The sequence below is a fragment of the Falco biarmicus genome, chromosome 4 (genome assembly GCF_023638135.1).
Source record: "Falco biarmicus isolate bFalBia1 chromosome 4, bFalBia1.pri, whole genome shotgun sequence".
NCBI lineage: Eukaryota > Metazoa > Chordata > Aves > Falconiformes > Falconidae > Falco > Falco biarmicus.
Window position 1 is genome coordinate 909,400 of NC_079291.1, and position 17,439 is coordinate 926,838.

At 37.9% G+C, this 17,439-nt stretch overlaps 1 protein-coding gene across 1 annotated transcript in view; it reads left to right on the forward strand.

Moving 5' to 3' along the window:
- Window positions 1–5,507: 5,507 nt before the first annotated feature.
- The window catches only part of DNAH11 (dynein axonemal heavy chain 11), a 132,245-nt gene continuing 120,313 nt past the window's right edge, over window positions 5,508–17,439 (forward strand). Inside the window, 9 exon segments of the mRNA XM_056338457.1 lie at window positions 5,508–5,615; window positions 6,929–7,213; window positions 7,844–8,000; window positions 8,003–8,091; window positions 8,180–8,291; window positions 8,294–8,334; window positions 15,354–15,462; window positions 15,853–15,888; window positions 16,299–16,542. Of these exon segments, the coding sequence (XP_056194432.1) occupies window positions 5,508–5,615; window positions 6,929–7,213; window positions 7,844–8,000; window positions 8,003–8,091; window positions 8,180–8,291; window positions 8,294–8,334; window positions 15,354–15,462; window positions 15,853–15,888; window positions 16,299–16,542 (1,181 nt within the window).

The following is a 17,439-nucleotide window of genomic DNA, read 5'->3' on the forward strand; positions in this document are numbered from 1 at the left end:
TCTCAGAGATGATGAATGTTTAACATATCTAAAAAAGGAGCAAATGTAGTTTTATGTGTGTGTGTGAGTGTTTGTGTTGCTAACAGGACAAAGCAGGAGGTGCTGGAGCTCTCCCTTTAGAGCCTGTGTGAACTTGCATTAATATGCACCTGTACTTTCTGCTCCGGTATTATTTTTCCAAAAGTCCTCATCTATGAATGTGGTTAATTACCTTCAGTATTAAGAAAGTACAGCTGTGCTATTGAAAACGACTGTTGTTCTGTTGCCTAATGCACGTGGCAGCTGCAGATTCTTAAGATAATCTAATTAAATGTAACAGTGAGAGTCAAAAGACATTGTTTACTTAGTGAGCTGACTTCAAGTATTTGAGTAGCTGAAGTTTGATGCTTGTAATATCCTACTTAATGATAATATGTAGAGATAATTTGGGCTTGTAAAAACTTGTTGAGAAGTTCTTTGTTTAGCAGGAGGGTTAACAGGATGAAACAGCGTAAAAGTAAGGAGTAATGTTACCTGGCATAGTTGGTTATCCCTCTTTATCAAGCTTCCCAAACAGAGGTGTCACATGTGTATTAGTCTTGCACTGGTACACACGCATGTAGAACTTACACTGTTATTTAAAAATGATCTGTATTGCTAAGCAGATGCTTCAGTTGTTAACTCAGTTTCTGTAAAAAACCTGAAAGCATCACTGTTAGATAGCATTGATCGTTGCTCATCAGTTAAAATAGTACTGAAAAATCTCAGAAGTTTGTTCAGTGACAGAGGTGAGACATAAGTTGAGCGCAGCTATATGCTGCCCATCAGCTTTTCTTCCCATTGGGAAGACTTACTTTTTTTTTTTTTTTTTTTTTTTGTAACATTACAGGAGTTTGAAGATGATTATACTGAATGTAAAGCCAAAGCTCTGGATCCTGACAGACATCTTGCCTCAGTTCTTTGTTAGGATTTCATGGTCGTTTGGGTTTAGAATCCATGTTGATGTCAGTACCCATACACATGAAACTGTTCTTCATTTATTATTAGAATTTTGTACATTGCTTAAAATATCCTTTATATCTCTAGGTAAGCTACTTGTGAATTGAATGCCTCGGAGCACTGACTAACATATTTCAGCTGCAGAATCAAACAGGTCTTGGAATCTATTCTTGTTTTCATGAGGATCTGAATACAGATTCTTTCCAGAAGTTAGCCCATAGCTATGGCCAGGTCTAAAATGTAATTCAGATGGATTCCCCGCTCACTACCATTTGGCATTTGCACTTCACCGCACGAGGCATGGAGAATGTCGTGGATGGCAGATGTGTCCAGGCTCTCCTTCCAGTGTAGCACATAGTTAACCTGGGTAGCTGGAACATGTTTCTGCAGTAGTATGTATTATTCTTAAGCAGGAATAATTAATTTTTAATTAAATTAATTTTAAATTATTTGCTTAATTTAATTATATACAATATAAAATGATACAATAAATATTATGACTATTTTATATTATAAATAAATATAATAAATAGTTTAAAAATAAAATTTAAAATAAAATTTAAAATAGTTAAAAATTTAGAAAGACAGGGAACAACTAATTAGAAACAGTTCTTTAAAATACAATTTAGGAGCTGTCATAAATAGAACCTGAATAAGTGATGTCACGTTATTAAGAAAGAGTTAAGTATATAAGATGTTCAAATGGGTGGTTGTCCTGAAAGGCACAAGGTGAAATCTCACATTTTAATTACCCTTGATGAGGCCTCCAATGGAGTATTGTGCCCAGGTACAAGTGTTACACTTGGGGAAAGAGGATCTGTTGATGGTCATTGAGGCTGAAGAAGAAAAGACAGAGGACAGGCATTAAAGTACATTAAATATTTCTACATACAGGAAGGAAATAGTCTGTTCTCTACATCCAGAACAGAATTAACTTAAAGTGCAGAAGGTTCAAGCCTGATGACTGGGAAAACCACTTTATGCCAAGCGTAATGAATTACCGAAATAGCTTGCTAGGGGTGGTGACAGGCTCTTTGATACTGAAAAATCTTTCAGGAAGGCTAGAAATACATCTCTTGGAAATGGCATAGGTATAGCAGACCTCTTTGTGGGGCAGGAAGATGGACTAATTACTCCTGAAGTGCCTTTTACACATACGTTTCTATGACATTGTATACATCGCACTCAAACCGTGTAAAAGGATTGCAAATTGGTTGTAGTAGGTGTGAGGCAGTAATGATTAATACTGAACTACAAAGCCTGAGTAAATTAATTATCCATAGGTTGTCACTTTTGGCATTGTTAGCTGTTAAGTGAGTTTCTTGCATTTAGTGCTGGTGTTTACCCTGTTCCTTTACAAACTTATTTTCTCGCTGAGTTCAGATAATACAGTATTAAATCTACTCTTTCAAAAGGCAGATAACTTGTCTTTAGACATAGCAATGAGAATGGAAGGTGACATCCTCACAGAAGTTGCCTACTTGCCCCTTGTTTGGTAATTTTTTTACAGCAGTAGGCATTCTTTTTCACCCAGAAAACATTTACTTACAATTAAGAGTTTGAAATTGTGTGAGATGCTGCAGGAAGGGGCTAGTGACTTATGACAGAGGATATAGCTGGAAAAGGGGAGAAAACACACAGGTTAGAAAAATGCAGGGCAGGATTTAGAAATGTAGGTTTAGAGTGTGGGGTATGTGCCTGGATCTAGAAATCCTAGTTCCATACTATCTAGGATCTAAGGTAACCTGTTACTCTTCAGCATTCTAGAATTCATCTGTTTAGTACAATTTAAGAACATATTTGGAAATCTGTGGTCTATCAGCACATGGCACATACCTTATATACATACATTATAGCTTGGTACAGTTCCAATACTTCTACTTCAGAAGCATTTTTGATGAGGTTTCAAGTTGAGAGTATTACAGAAAGTAACCTACTCTTACTTTGCTGTTTGTTTCCCCCCCCCCTTTTTTAAAAAAATATTTCCTTTTAAAAATGTTAATGATCTTTGGAAGCTTTCAAAAAAACCCTGTTGTCATGCAGATATTTAGCCCAAATTACAATATTTTATTGGAAATGTTTGATGAAGAACTGGATAATTTAAGACATACACATGATGAACACATTAAAAAGGTATTGCACAATGCAAAAGTAAAAGATTATTTTCTTGTTGGTTCATAATGGCTTAATTTCTGTTTTAATAAGCAGGTGGAAGAAGGGAATGAAATAATTAACAAAACTATGCCAGTTACTTCAGGAAGCCTTAAATGGTCTGGAGAGTGGAAGGAATGAATACAGGCATTTTGGTCCTACTCACCTGGCTCGCCTGTGAGCGTTCACACAGTCAGTGCTTTAGTGGAAAGCTAAGAGCCTTTAAATAAGGCGTTGCTAATCACTGAGCAAGTGTGTGATCTGCATAATGTGGTCTCTTACTCAAAGTAAATATAAGAATCCGTGTTTTGCATGTGTACAGTTCAAATTTTATGGTATAGTCTGGAAAATTCCTGTTTCTGCATTGAAATGCACTCAGCAGGACTCTCGGAATTGCTTTTTAATAACTGTGAGAGGTTTGCTTGATGGTTGTTTGGGTGAGTCAGTGACTAGCAAACCCAGGAGTTTCTCTGCTTCCGATCAACACTAACATATCCCACATAAACAGTGGTGGTGGTCTATGGTGACAGCACTTTCAGAGATACTTATGGAGGACCTGGACATCCAAGTTATTTAAAAATTGTGCTTCATCTCTCTTTCCTTTCCTAATCCTTCAGAAAATGTGTTTTAGGTGGCAGCACAAAGGACGGAAAGCTACAGTAGGTGTCTTAGGCATACCTGAATTAAATTATTGAGTAATAACAATTCCAACTGTGGACCACTGACATAGCTAGTAATGTGCAAGGGGACACACACACACATATGCTCCTGTTTTCCCGGAATTTTAATTGTTCCCAGTGTTCTCACTTCTTTTATGCATCTTTTCCCTCTAGTTCAATTTGGTAAATCAATGGATAGCTTAAAAACGGCCAGCATCCACAGACCTTCATCTAAAAATGACTGATGTGGGAAGCTACAATTTTTCGCCAGAATTTGTTCGTGAATTGCTATAATCAACAGGAGAAAACTGCTTAGGTGTGGTTTTTAACTTGCAGAGTCTTAGAAAGTCCAGAAGCTCCTTTTATTTCTCAGAAATATGTAGACGTGTTGAAATTCCATGACCAATATGTAGATTGGACCTGCTGTGAATGGAAAGTGCAGGTGGACGAAGTCTGTCAGTTTAATTTAGACCAACCTCTAATGAAGCGTAATCCCAAAAATAACCTTCTGAGTGTGAGTTTTGATCCTAAGGTATGTATGTATAATTGTAACTAAATCTGTATCTGATGTTTCTCTTTGACTCCATATTCATAAGATGACAGTAATATTCTAGGGTATGAGTAAATCTTAAATCTTGCTTATCTTGTTGTCTTTGTTCTTACTTTAAATGGTAGAGAAGTTTATTACAGTAGTAAGTGGTTTCCCCAGAGACGCACGGAGGAATATAATAATGACAATTAGCTCTTTCCCTGTAAAATGCAGCGGTTAAGTTATCAAACTTCAAAAAAAGCCCTTAGATCCCTACCCTTAGATTGTTGAATACTAATTTAAAGATGTCTCCTGTATGCTTTCTTATACTCCAGTCATCAAAAAGGTATTCTAATGCCTTCGTGTCTGAGATTTAAATGCAAAGTAAACAAAAAGTCATTGTGTTGAGGCTTCTGCAAGGATAAATGTAAGATAAACTGTTTCTTTCCTTCTTGTAACTAGTGGCTTTTTGGAGAGAGGTGAAACGTGTCTAGTTGTTGAGCCGACCCAGCATTGCAGATTCTGCTGTAGCTGTACGTGACAAAAGGAACAATTCTGCAAATGTTCATGGTGGTGGGATGTGTTAGCAAAGTGTGGTTTCTTTTTTTTTTTTTTTTTTTTTTTTCTTCCTCCGGTCCCTTGCAACTTGTGTGCGTATGTGTGAGCATGTGCATGGCTCTAAGTGTCCTGTTGCTGAAAGGAAATACTGCATCTTTGTCTAACAGAATCCTGCCCACGTTTTACCCTTCAGCTTGCCGTGCTGGCTGCAGCTGAGCACGAGATCCCTGGGGGCACTGCCAGTCTGGAGCTTCCAGGCTGTGGGTCCAGTTGCCCTCCTGTAGCTTACCTTCTGTCCAGCAGCCTCTTCTGTCCTGAGAGACTGAAGGTCCGCATGCTTTCCCTTTCACAGTGTATAGACCTCCCTCAAATAGCTGTTCTGCCCAGTAATGGGCCATCATGTGTGGGACATTGCAGGGATTTCATCCTTTGTGTGTCTTTCTCGTGAACAATGTATCAGAAGCCTTGAAATCGTCACTCAGCTGTAGAGCAGGCTAATGCGGGCTACTCTACAGGTAGAATATTCTCTGGTTGAAAAGCAGCTGCGAACTATCGATGACCAGCTAAGAGAAGCAGAGGAAACGTGCGTGTGGCAGGCGACAGCCCACTGAGACCACATCAAACAAGTGAAAATGTCAGTGTGTGATTTGGAGCAGGGTGTTCAGCAACCGAAGGAAAATGTTAGTCAATCCGGGGAATTACGAGTGCTCGGATGGAACATGCCCTCTTTTTCAGGAAAGGTAAGAAAGAAGTTCTGTTATAGCTGGATGATGAAGGAGAAAGACTTGCTAAGATACAGAAAATGCTGCAAGAAGATAGCTACCAGCTCCATCATCTTGTTGAGGCCACAGCCAAGTGAGCTGTATTTGATGTGGTGATACGTGTGTTAAATATTTGACTATTAATGCTTAGTCATTTGTGGTTTTGTTCAATTATTTGCATTATTGCACAAACCACATAAAAGTTCTTGAAGACTGATGTTTGAAGACAAATAGCAAGAAGGGAGAATACTTTTGGGCAGCATTTGAGAGCAACGTTAGTGCTTTTGAAAATTGGTAGATGGGGAATGAATGGCAAGCTGCAGTCATGATAGCGCTGCTGTCTCATTTTTGTAACTCTGAGCTGTGTTGTTCCTGTGATCCCCATAGGTAAATTTCTGCAGCTGGAGAAATTGTGCAGAAACACTTTCTTGCATTAGATATATTGTGAAATAATTTTAATTTGAAATGTGAATATTCCATCCTTTTATATATACATATAATTAAAAATATGCAACAGATAACTTTACAGTTTGTTTATGAATGCTGAATCAAATTATGATATCCTTAGTTTTGAACTGCTGCATTACATGACTACAAGTGATATGCCATACAGTGACAAAGAACTTGAATAAGGTGTGAATGCAGGAGCAGGGGGGTTTTTTGTCTTTTTGCCCCAGTTTTGCTAATTTTTTGAGGAACCTGCTTCTGTGACTACTGCAGCAAATTTCTGTGTCTGTTATCAATATTAATGGTAGTGTTACTCTCTGGAGTACCTTTTAGGTCAGTTTCAGTTCTAATTTTATTTGTAATACTGCCTTTATTTATACTATTTATATTTATTTAAAAAGATCAGAATAAAGGTCTCTTTAATGTTTAATTAAATATAACAAGGGTTGGTACTGCAACGCAGAACAAACATGCAGAAGTGTCTTACAAAATGTGATGCTGTATTGTACGACAGTTTTATGCCAACCTGTAGTCCTGTCAGTGCAGGGCTGCCTTCACCTTTGCACTGAGTTTAGGTAGTGTAAATGCAATTCGAAGGAGTTTCAGGAGTCTCCTACACTGACCAAGGTACGGTCCAGGAGCACACCTGATACAAGAAATATTAGAGAGCATTGGTTTATGATGTACATCAATTATATAAAGTAATACTGAAACAAGGAGGTGTATTGAATGAAGATACACTTTAACACAGCCCTATATTATTGTACTTTTCAATTGTTTTTTTCTTTATTTGCTTGTTTAGGGAGATTTAAAGCTCTTCAAATAAGATTTCTCTGCCTCGGAAGATTTATATAGAATATGTTGATGACATTGCGGTCAATGTTATATTTAACACCATAATGCATTCTTTAGACTTCTTTTTGGAGAACATAGAAGATAGTTTGAAGCCAGCTCCACTTTTCCAAGCATAAATGAACCTTAATAGTCCAGAGATTGAATTTGAACCTTCTCTGGATAAAGAGGCTGGTGATGGCTTTTATAACCTAGTAGATGAACACCTGGGTGATGTTTTCCAAATGTCTGCCCAGGTGAAAAAGACAGCAGCACACCTGGGATCAGAACAGTACCAGGTGTGTCTGTAAACAATGAATCCAATTAATCCTACCATGCAAGAAGTTTATTTTTAGTTGCAAACTCATTTAATAGCATCAGTCTTCAAATCCTGAGCCTCACCTGTTCTCTCAGTTATGCGGTTTATAGAGGCACAGTCCCGTTAACTTCTAACGGGAGTTAGACGTGCTTCCACCCACTTCTGCACCCGTGAGCAGCAGAATGAAGTTGTCCGTTTTCCACAGAGCTCATTGAAATGAGCTGAATATTCATCTCTCGGTTCCTGCGCTGTAAGCTTCCACCTTGGGTGGCGTGTTGAACTCTGTAAATCTGCACGTAGTGGAAACTTGACCTCTTGGACGAGTAAGGGATTCTCCACTGAACTGCTGGGCAGAATTATATATTGGCCATGAAAGTTGTTATTTGGAGTTGAGTAACTTGCAAAGGGTGTGTATACAGTTTGGTTTTGTGTTCATGTAACGAAATGTTAAACCTGAAATTAGAAGAGCTGCATGAATTGTAGTTTTTATTGTTAATAGATCTCTGGGGAAAAGGGATGGAATTCCGGTCTTTCATCTGCATATAAATTTAAGCAATTGATACTACTGTCTCACCTACTGAAATAAGAAAACTTTTGGTTTGATGCCTAGAATGATACGGACAACATGTCTGATTTCTGACAGATCAACCAAGAGATTATGGAGAGTGTGGCAAATGTTACCGACGACACCCTGGAGTACAGAAGATCACTTGCTAGCCCTGTGCATCTCTGGCTGGAGGGCTGGTCTGACTTTATGAAGGAATTCCTTCCTATGGTCATGGTTTAGCATCCACAAAGATGCCCCTTACTGGTGAATTTTCTCAACAGCCTCCCACTATGGAACTGTTTAAAGAGCAGGCAAGAAAGCAACTAGTCCTAGTAATTGGCTATTTAGTGTGTGTGTGAAATTTGAGGAGTAGATATATCTATTTCTCTCCTGTTCTAGGTTGACATCTATGAAAACATGTATGTTCAGATAAGCAGCTTTGAAGGCTCAAATGTTTTTGATAGTTGGTTTAAAGCAGATATGAAGCCTTTCAAAATGAGATTGCTAAGCATTAAGAATGGAGCTGGATGTTTAAGGAGTATCTCCTGCAATTTGTCATTGTTTGTTAAAATGGAGGGTGTGTGTGCATGTTTACGTGCACTAAAGATATAAATGTAAGCTTGGGGTGTTTTTACATGTAATAATTCAATGAGCTGGGTTTGCAGCTTTTTAAATCTTTATTTTCTTAGTGGTGTTTTGTTTTCCAGATCTTTTACTTGCTTATCCTGTTGGGATAATTCTCAGTAGTAGCACTTGCCACCTCTGAAAATCAGGACCAGAGCGTCTTAAAATAATGTAGTAAAACTGTATTTGTTTTCTCTTATAAATAACATTCTTATTCGCTACAGAAAGGAATATTTGTCATCCTACCTCTCTCTCTTTGGTAGTCTAACTGACTTACAAGAATGTATAAAAGTGACAGATGCCGCGCTCAAAGGAGAGGTGACCAAGGGAGGTTATTGTGTTCTGGTAGAAATCATGGGGCACCTCTTCGCTGTGCAGGTGAGGCAGACAACTGCCGATGAAGTCTTTGAACCTTTAAAAGAGATGGTTGCACTGTTAGAAACCTAAGGAAACCTAATTTGGATGTAAGATGCCAGGCAACGTTTAAACTCCATTAGGGGTACCGTATCAAAAGAAATATTTCATGTTTACACATGTGTATATAGTCCTAAAATAGCAGTATTTGATCTCAGCGATGTAAAATAATTCCATTCTCCTTGTTCCTTCTCAACTGCCAGCAATAAAACCAGGTAGCTTATGTCCTTTAAAAGATCTGTTTTACGCAAATGATGGAAAATCAGTTCAAAAGAGCTGTTACGTTTTGTTCTGATGAGGTCCGTAGTGAGTTTTTGCTATTTTATTTTTTTAATTAATGATCAAGCCACATTCACATTCATAAGCCTCCTCCCAGAAGCAGAGCCATACAGAAACTCCAGTAAGCGTACTTCCTACGCTGCTCTGCCTTCCTTAATGCAGTGAGCAGTAGTCTGGGGCTGCGTCCCAGCCTGGGTGCAAAAGCTGGGATCTGATGCCTGCTGGGTGATGCTGTCTTTCAGACATCCTCAGCTGTTTGTTTCTGTAAGTATTCTGCCTGCACCCATATCCCAGTTACAATTCTTTTGGGTGGCAAGTGAAATTTGGGCGGATTATCTGAAGTAAGCAAAACTGGGTTTTAAAAAGCCCCGCGGCTGCGGTGGTTCCTGCTGACACTAGAAGAGCTTGTGAAGCTGTGGCTTTGAGATCAGCGTTTGCGTACGAGACACCTTTATTTGGCCTGGTTTGGGAGATGTGCTACACTGTAAATAGCATTAAATATAACTGGGTAGAGGTTCAACTAACGTTTTTCATCAGATAAGCTAATCAGTCAAAACGAAAACTTCTCATCAGTTTCAGTGAGGTTTCCAGTCTGCAGTAGGATTTCTATTTCTGTGTCAATCTTGTCCAAACCAGACTGAGGTGATGACTAGGAAAATAAATGTAGGATTTCTGACATGGGCCTTAAACTAGTCTTCTAATGGCTCTGAAGCAACTTGGGCTTGGGCTTCTCTTTCTTGTACTTTTGACACAGACAAAAAACCTGTCAGGGTATTTTTTTCATCATGACGGAATGTTGTTGGGGTTTTTTTTGGTTGTTTTTTTTTTCCACATGGCTCACTGAAGGGTTTTACTAGAGATCTTGGAGAGGTTTGTAGAATGAGAAAGCTATTTCCAGGTCAGCTTTATATATTTGAAATGTGTTAAAGCAGCAGGGGTGGAGCTGCCTGTTTGACTGCGTGGAAGATCCCCAGCATATTTTTGAATGAATTTTTATGTCATTGTACATAAAATAACTGAGTCCATTAAGTTCAAGTAGTTTGATTACCAATGATCCATGCAAGTAATTATTTTAAAGTTGACAAAAATTCTAGTAAAATCTGTGACGTAGAGTATAGCTTGTGGTTAAAGAGATCCGACACTTGAATTTGTTTTTTATAGACAGGTTTTGAGGTGTCTTCACTCTTTAACACACAAATTTTGCTGATACATTTCTGCCGCATCTGACATTTTTTCTTTCAAGATAATGCTACTCTGTTAACTTAAGAATTGCCTGAAAAACGGAATGCTGTTACAGAAGAGAGCTGTGTCAGTAAAGCACAAATAACTCCTCTTCAGGCATCTGATGTTGCAGTTATCAAAAGAAAATTCACTTTACTTGATGTGTGTTGAATTCTGGGATCAGACTTTTTTTTTTTTTAATCTGCTTTTTTAATGAGAATACAATAGTGACAGGTGTGTTTCATCGGGGAAGCAGATGGAATTCAGAGAAAGATTTAAAATGGAAGCTCCCTTTCAGTGTGGTGCAGAAAATGCATATGCTTGTTTTGATAAGGTAATAGGGAATCTCAGAAAAACATACATACTTGTAAATATTCCAGTACTATATCTAATGATATTTCAGTGTACTTACTAAAATATTTGTGGTTTGTGGCTTGGGGTTTTTTGGGGGTTGTTTGTGGGTTTTTGTTTTGCTTTCTTTTGTATTTTTGGCAAATCTGGATTTCTCCTGTTTCTCTTCCAATGTTACGTATGCTTACTGATAAAATAACAAAAATCAGAGTACTTGCTCATATTCTTTGTTCTTGTTCTTTTTTTGAAAAGTCAGCATAATATGCTCTTGAATACAGTAGTCTAAAGTGGACTATTTAGTGGATCTTTTTAAAATGTCACGATGGGACTTTGTTAAGATTTATACAACTTTAAAGTAAGGAAAAGTGGTTTAATAAGTTAAGGGATTTATTGCAAAAGTATAATTTAACTGTTTTCTATGCAACTTTTCTTTTTATGGTTCAAATATAGAGTCCTTTGTATGCCTTTTGGGTGCTTTCAGAGACAATGCAAATGCAGGGTTTTAACTTCTTTGCATTAATTGCTCTCAGCTGTGTTTACATTGAATCATATACCCAGACTCTATAGATTTCACTGCCAGGTTTAGGTAAGCTCAATACACCCTGTAACTGTACTTTGAGTCCTCTTTTCTTCTTCAAGGCAAATCAAGAGGTTGAGATGCTGGAAAAAGAAATGTTACTGATGCAGGAATCTGCAAAACTACTTGAAGTAGCTGTTCCAGATTCAAGCAAATGAAACAATGTCAAAAAGAAGTGCAGTTGCTAAAGAAATGTTGGGTATTAGTGTTTATATTAATGTAAGATTTTTTTTTATATAAAAAAGTAATTATGAAGTTAGAATAAGTTTTGAATGTTGTACTTTTAAGTTGATCCTGGAAGTGTTAGACTTTTGATTTAGAAAAAAGAACTTTAAAATACTGAAGATTTTTATATTCCTTTTGGTGTTGAAAATACAGTTGCTATGTTTTAGGATACCCGGAGCAAAAACATCTCTGTTCTCAAGTTAACCGGTTTCAAGATAATCCCAAAGCAAAACAACCTCTGTAGTTTCATTTTGAGCTTTTTAAATACCAATAGCTTGCTTGAATAGTTAAAATCATTGAATAAAAATTCAGAAAGCTGGAAAATTCCACTGCAGAACTGAAGACTCTACATTAGAAAGCTGTAGAAGTCTAGAAGCCAGAGTCCAGAAAAGTCCGTGTAGAGACCTGTATGGGAAATCAGCCTTGTACCGTTCTGTTTCCCTCAAACAGTTGTTTTTCATCAGCAAGGACAGAAATGTATATACTAGATTTTCTTTCCATAATTTTGTGTGTAGCATTTGTATGGCGAGGAGGGGGTGCGGGGCAGTTCTCCCACATCTTCCAGGTGTACCTGTATGTCCTCAGTAGATACAGGTGTGTGTTCAATAGTGCAAGAAAGGTATGTATGCACACCTATCAGATACTAAAGTATGAAACTGTTTAAAAGCTTGGCTTTTGGGTTGAATTTTGAGAAGCTGGATAATTTCGTGTGCTTTCTAGGGAGTGGTGGTGTAGGGTTGGAAAAGAATGGGGTCCAGGAGCTGTTGCTGTGCGAGGGGCTTTCCCCTGCAACCATTGATCTGTCATGTAGCAGAAACTTGTCTTTGCCAAATGTTATTGACGCTTTTATCTGTAGTTTTATCTGTAGTTTTAGAGCAGCATTGGTGGTTGGACTGAAATCCAGCGGAGGCAGATTAATGAGGAACAGATGGATCTGCAGCTCAGAGGGTTTGCCAAGGCAGGTTCCATAGCTGTCTCTTTCTGCAATTTATCTGTCTTGGTGCCACCCCTTCCTCACTCTTCCCACCCACTTTGATGTTTCAGTGGATTTGTTACTCATCTCCAAACTGAATGTTCTGGAACGTGTTTTGTTTTGGGGGGTTTTCCTTTAAAACTTTATTTTCCTGGGTAAGTTTCCAGTCCCTGCGGAGGTACATGGTAAAACCGTGCTGTCGCTTCTCTGAATTGAGGCAGTTTGTGACAGAATAAAGAGGGTGGGGATTTATGACAGGTCCCACCAGATGAAAGCCATTATTTTTAGAGACAGGTGGAATCTGCAGAGGTTTGTCTGCTCTGCTCTTGGGCATAGCTCCAGAGTGCTGGGAATTGCAGCAAAGGTGCTCATTTTTAAAGGGAAGGAACTTTCTTTCCTTGAAGCATTTGCAATGTTTTGTTGACGGTATCCCTGCGGAAGATGGTTCCAATGGGACAAGGGACGTATGAAGCAAAAATGGTAATAAAGCCCCCAGACTATTTGCAGGACGCTAGAGGAATAGCTGTGGTTCACAGGTCGTATAGCAAGGGAGTATGGAAGGAAGGAAATCTTGAACCTAATGGGTATCAAGTTTCTTCTTGTTCAGGAATAAATAAGTTTAATTGCATGTGCAATCAGTAGTGCTTTAAGAGAAGAATCAGACTTTACAGCAGGTGTCTTGGCTTAAATTGCTTCAAAGTTCCAGGCTCCACCTGGTCAATTCTCATACTAAGTGTGGTCACGCTGTGATAGGGGTGGCAAAAGCAAGGGGAGGGTTGAGATAGCCGCATGCTCATTACTGTGCGTCATGCGCTGTGGTACACGTGCCAGGTCCTGGAAGGGAGAGCATGCTGATCGCTGTCCGCGAGCTGATCGCTTGTGTCATGTTCATCACGCTCTGGTGGGTGTGAGTCTCCGTTACCCCTCTGAGCGGTGGTTTTGAGTGTATGAATTTTATGGGTACTTTTATCTGCAGTGAAAAATAGATTTAAATCATCAGAGCATCTGGCACTGATCCAACCGGAGTCATAAAATCGCTGTGTAAATGCAGTGTTAACACAGTTCCATTACTTTGAGTGACATACTGGAAAGTACATTTCCAGAGCCTTTGCTTTGTCTGCCACATAAACAAATGACCACAATAACGTCTTCCCTAGTCTTGTGCTATCCACTGCTGTCCCACGCATCTGCACGTGAAGCAGGGAAGCAGAGCTTTCTGACAAACTATCCACATTGTTCTTAAAGTTATCAAGGTGGCCGTTAATGGGAAGTAATTATTGCGATTATTTTAATCCTGTTCCTTCGGAAGCATGGTCTTTGGATAAAAAAAGTCTCTTCCTGCGATGTACGTAGAGGGTTGGGGTGAAAGGTGAAGAATCTGATGTCATTGTGGAGAGCAATATTGAAGCTGCAAAAACACACACTGGTCCCAGGTTGTGAATGGGACAGGAGTAAGTGTTCAGCCAGGGACCTTGGCGACGGTTTTTCATGCTCTGCAGATAGATGCAGCAGTGCTGTCAGGCGTGTGGTAGAGCCACAGCTGCCAGCTATTCAACGTGTAAGGGAAGCACAGATTTAAGTTTCAGACAGAGCCGTCTCATGGGTTGAGAACTGAATTTTTAGTCTCTGCTCAGACAAAAGGACCGATTCTCTGAAGGAGACCTGGCTTGCTATGTTAGAGGGCTCTTCTGTGCCTGGCTGTCTCCCTGCTGAGCCTGGAAACAGCACTAAGCTTGAAAGATTCCCTGCCTGGTTTGGGACAGGGGAATACTTCCCAGTAATAATTTCCATTCAATATTTATAAGTAAACTGAGCAAAGTGACTGGAAACTTTCCTGGAGAGCAAAAGAGATTGTTTCTTAATAGTGAACAGAAGAAATGATGGGCAGAGGGAAATGGAAGGTAAGAAGAAAGGCCACCTGAAACATTAGCATGCTAGTACATTTTTTAAGAGTTAATGCATAGGGACACTGTTGACCTGACAGTAGATGGAAGGAAAAACAAAAAAAAAACCCAAACAAAAAAACAAAAAAAAAAGGGAGGTGCCAAAAGGGGTAGAGATTTATATGCTTTACTCAACTGTCAATCATATAGCTGGAAAAAGAAAGAAGTTTGTATGAATAATAAAATAAAAAGTAATTTCAATTTCTCAAAAAGAATCCCAGTGGTTTCTAAGATATGACAGACCAGTTGTTGATTTTCAAAATTTGAATAAAAACTTTCTTAACCATTTTGAAAAAAAATATTGAAGTTCAATTACAAATAATTTTTTAAATGAAGAAAACTGGAAAGCTGAAATAAAAACACAGAAGTGAGTGAGCATAACAGCATGTTTATTTTCCAATATACCAAGCAATTTTACATGCAGTTTTAATAAAAGCATGTTTTATGTTATTTTTAATGAAAAAGTCTCCTAAACAGGCCTAGCACAAAAATTTTGAGTTTTTAAACAAAAATTGAAAAAAATGGTCGACTGTCACCTTCTCAAAGCCTTGATCAAAATTTTAAGGTTTTGATTTTAAATAATATATTACAAAGCAGTAACAAAATATGGCAAATACTCCCACCCCTCCCCAGGATTTCTAGTGTGCAAATATTGTGTCTGTAGTTTACATCAACTTTGATGGCAGCAGTGCAAATAAACTTGTCTTTTAGTGTTATGGTACACAATATGTCACAGTACAAGAGAAAAAAACCCCAAAACAATAACAGCATCAAGAAGTATTTCATCTAGGCTGACTAAATTCAGTTTGGGTGCAACTCTGAAGGCATATCCAGTATCTAGAGTGCATATGACTTACTCTGTTGGTTTTTACTTGGATTTCATTTGAACACTTTGTTTATATGCTTATGTCTGATTTTTCTTATTCGTTTACTTATTTTTCTCTCTACTGTCCCTTTGCCTTATAGGTCAGGCTGTTGGTAGCAGAAAGTTCTGCCTTGACAGACCTTCTGGGACTCCCGCTTCATAAGGCAGATGAAGTCCAAAGTATAGTTGAAAATCCTGTCAAAGAGCTGGGTACTGAGAAGGCGAGAGGTGCCCATTTTTTCCTTCTGTTTTTTCAGAATGGTATGTAACAAATTATTTGTTTGATTTAGTTTTGTTTCAGGAAATTAACAATAGAAGTGAATATTTTCACGTGACTTAACCTAGGGAGCAAAATTCAGAGCCTAGTGAAACTAACTTCTTGTCTGTGGTGTAGTTTACCATCTAAAGCGTGCATTAGATATTAGATATAATTTAATTAAAATTCTCAACTCAAAATATGAAATGTAATATATACAGACGGATGTAATTACTACTCCTCCTGTTCCCAGATTTTGCCAGAAATCAGCCAAACACATGAGCTGCCATGGAATTTTCATATGAAGAGTGTCACAGGAACAAAGCTCCTTTAATAAAATTCAGATTAAGAGCTGCTTGAAACTTTAGATAACAACCAAGTAAGGACTTAATTCATGAAAATACTATTAGTATACCAATATTATTCACTCCCTTGATACACTTGGTTATTAAAACTTTTTTCCTGAGTCTTGTTGTGTAGTTGTGTTTTCTCCAGGTGTTAGTCCTGAAAAATTATAGGTATGCTATGTAACTACATATATTCTAAAAAAATATCCTGTCTCCATGTAGGAGTTAAACAAAATTACAGCTTTCTAAGCTTATATTTTCTTACATTTAAAAAAAAAAAAATTAATAATATGCTGTCCATTTGCAGTGTTTAAGGATGCCTTCTGTTATGATATACAATAATAACAAGTTACAGGAGAATTTGTTAAACTCTTACTAGCTCTCCCTCCTCTGTTTGATAAATTCTTTTAGTGCTGATTTTCACTGGGGTTTTTTTTTCCGGATTCAGCTGCAAACAATTCTGAAAAGTAAATATGTGGTATATTTCACTGAACAAGTGAAAAGTTGGCAAAATAAATTAAACATGGCAGATTCTGTCATTTCCACTTGGGTGGAAGTTCAACACATGTGGTCACATCTAGGAAGTATTTTCACTGGCTCTGAAGACATCAGAAGCCAGCTGCCTGAAGATGCAAACAGATTTGTTGAAATGAACAGAGACTTGAAAGTTAGTAGAATTAGTGTTTTGTGTCCATTTATATCTTGCGTTTGAATTACTTAGAGTGGGTATTTAGACAGATATTTTTCTAAATGATACCATATGGGCAGTTTAGTTTGAGTATTTCTTTGCTAGGCTTATTTCTAACCCACTGAAGTAACATTATTATTAGAGTCTCAGGCTTACTTGGGAGAATATCAGAAGTGGATTTTGCATTCTTTATTATTAAAATCAACGATGATTTGTGACAAAGTTCTGCAGGTTGTTCCTTTGCTTAACTTTATTTCTTTTATTTACTCCTTGTTAGCTTTTTAACCTCCTGGAGTCACATAGAGCTATGATACTTCTGAGTTTCCGAAATCCCCGCTGCCAAGCTCCATCGCATTTAGGGCAACAGTGGTTGAAATACAAGTATATCCTCTATTATTGGCCAAAGGTAATTACAGCAATCAAGCTAAACATTTGAACTTGCACAAAATATCGTGCCTTAATTTTTCATTCTGACCAAGAAAAGTCACTGAACCCTTGCTTAGTGAAGAGAACAACTTGTGTGTTATTGATGTACCTGTAATTCAATCCGGGTATGTCAGGGGAAGTTCTTCTTACGTACAATTCTGAAGCACTAAGATACAGTTCTGTAGGGAGGTTCTACATTTAAAATTTCAAATACATTTCTAATTTTTTAAAACTGCAATTTAAACTGTGGGCAGCAGTATGTCTAACTATATGCCAAAAAAAAATAATAATCTATATTCACACCTTTTGTATGAGTTGAGAACCCTGTTAAGAGCAGTGAAATTGTTCACAGCTTTTAACATGCGACGTTTCTTCTCAGTACGTGTTGAAAAAGGCATTGGGCTTATGTGGCACGAGCAGAATTATTGTACAACTTAATGCTTCTATTACAATCTGTCATTTATATCTTG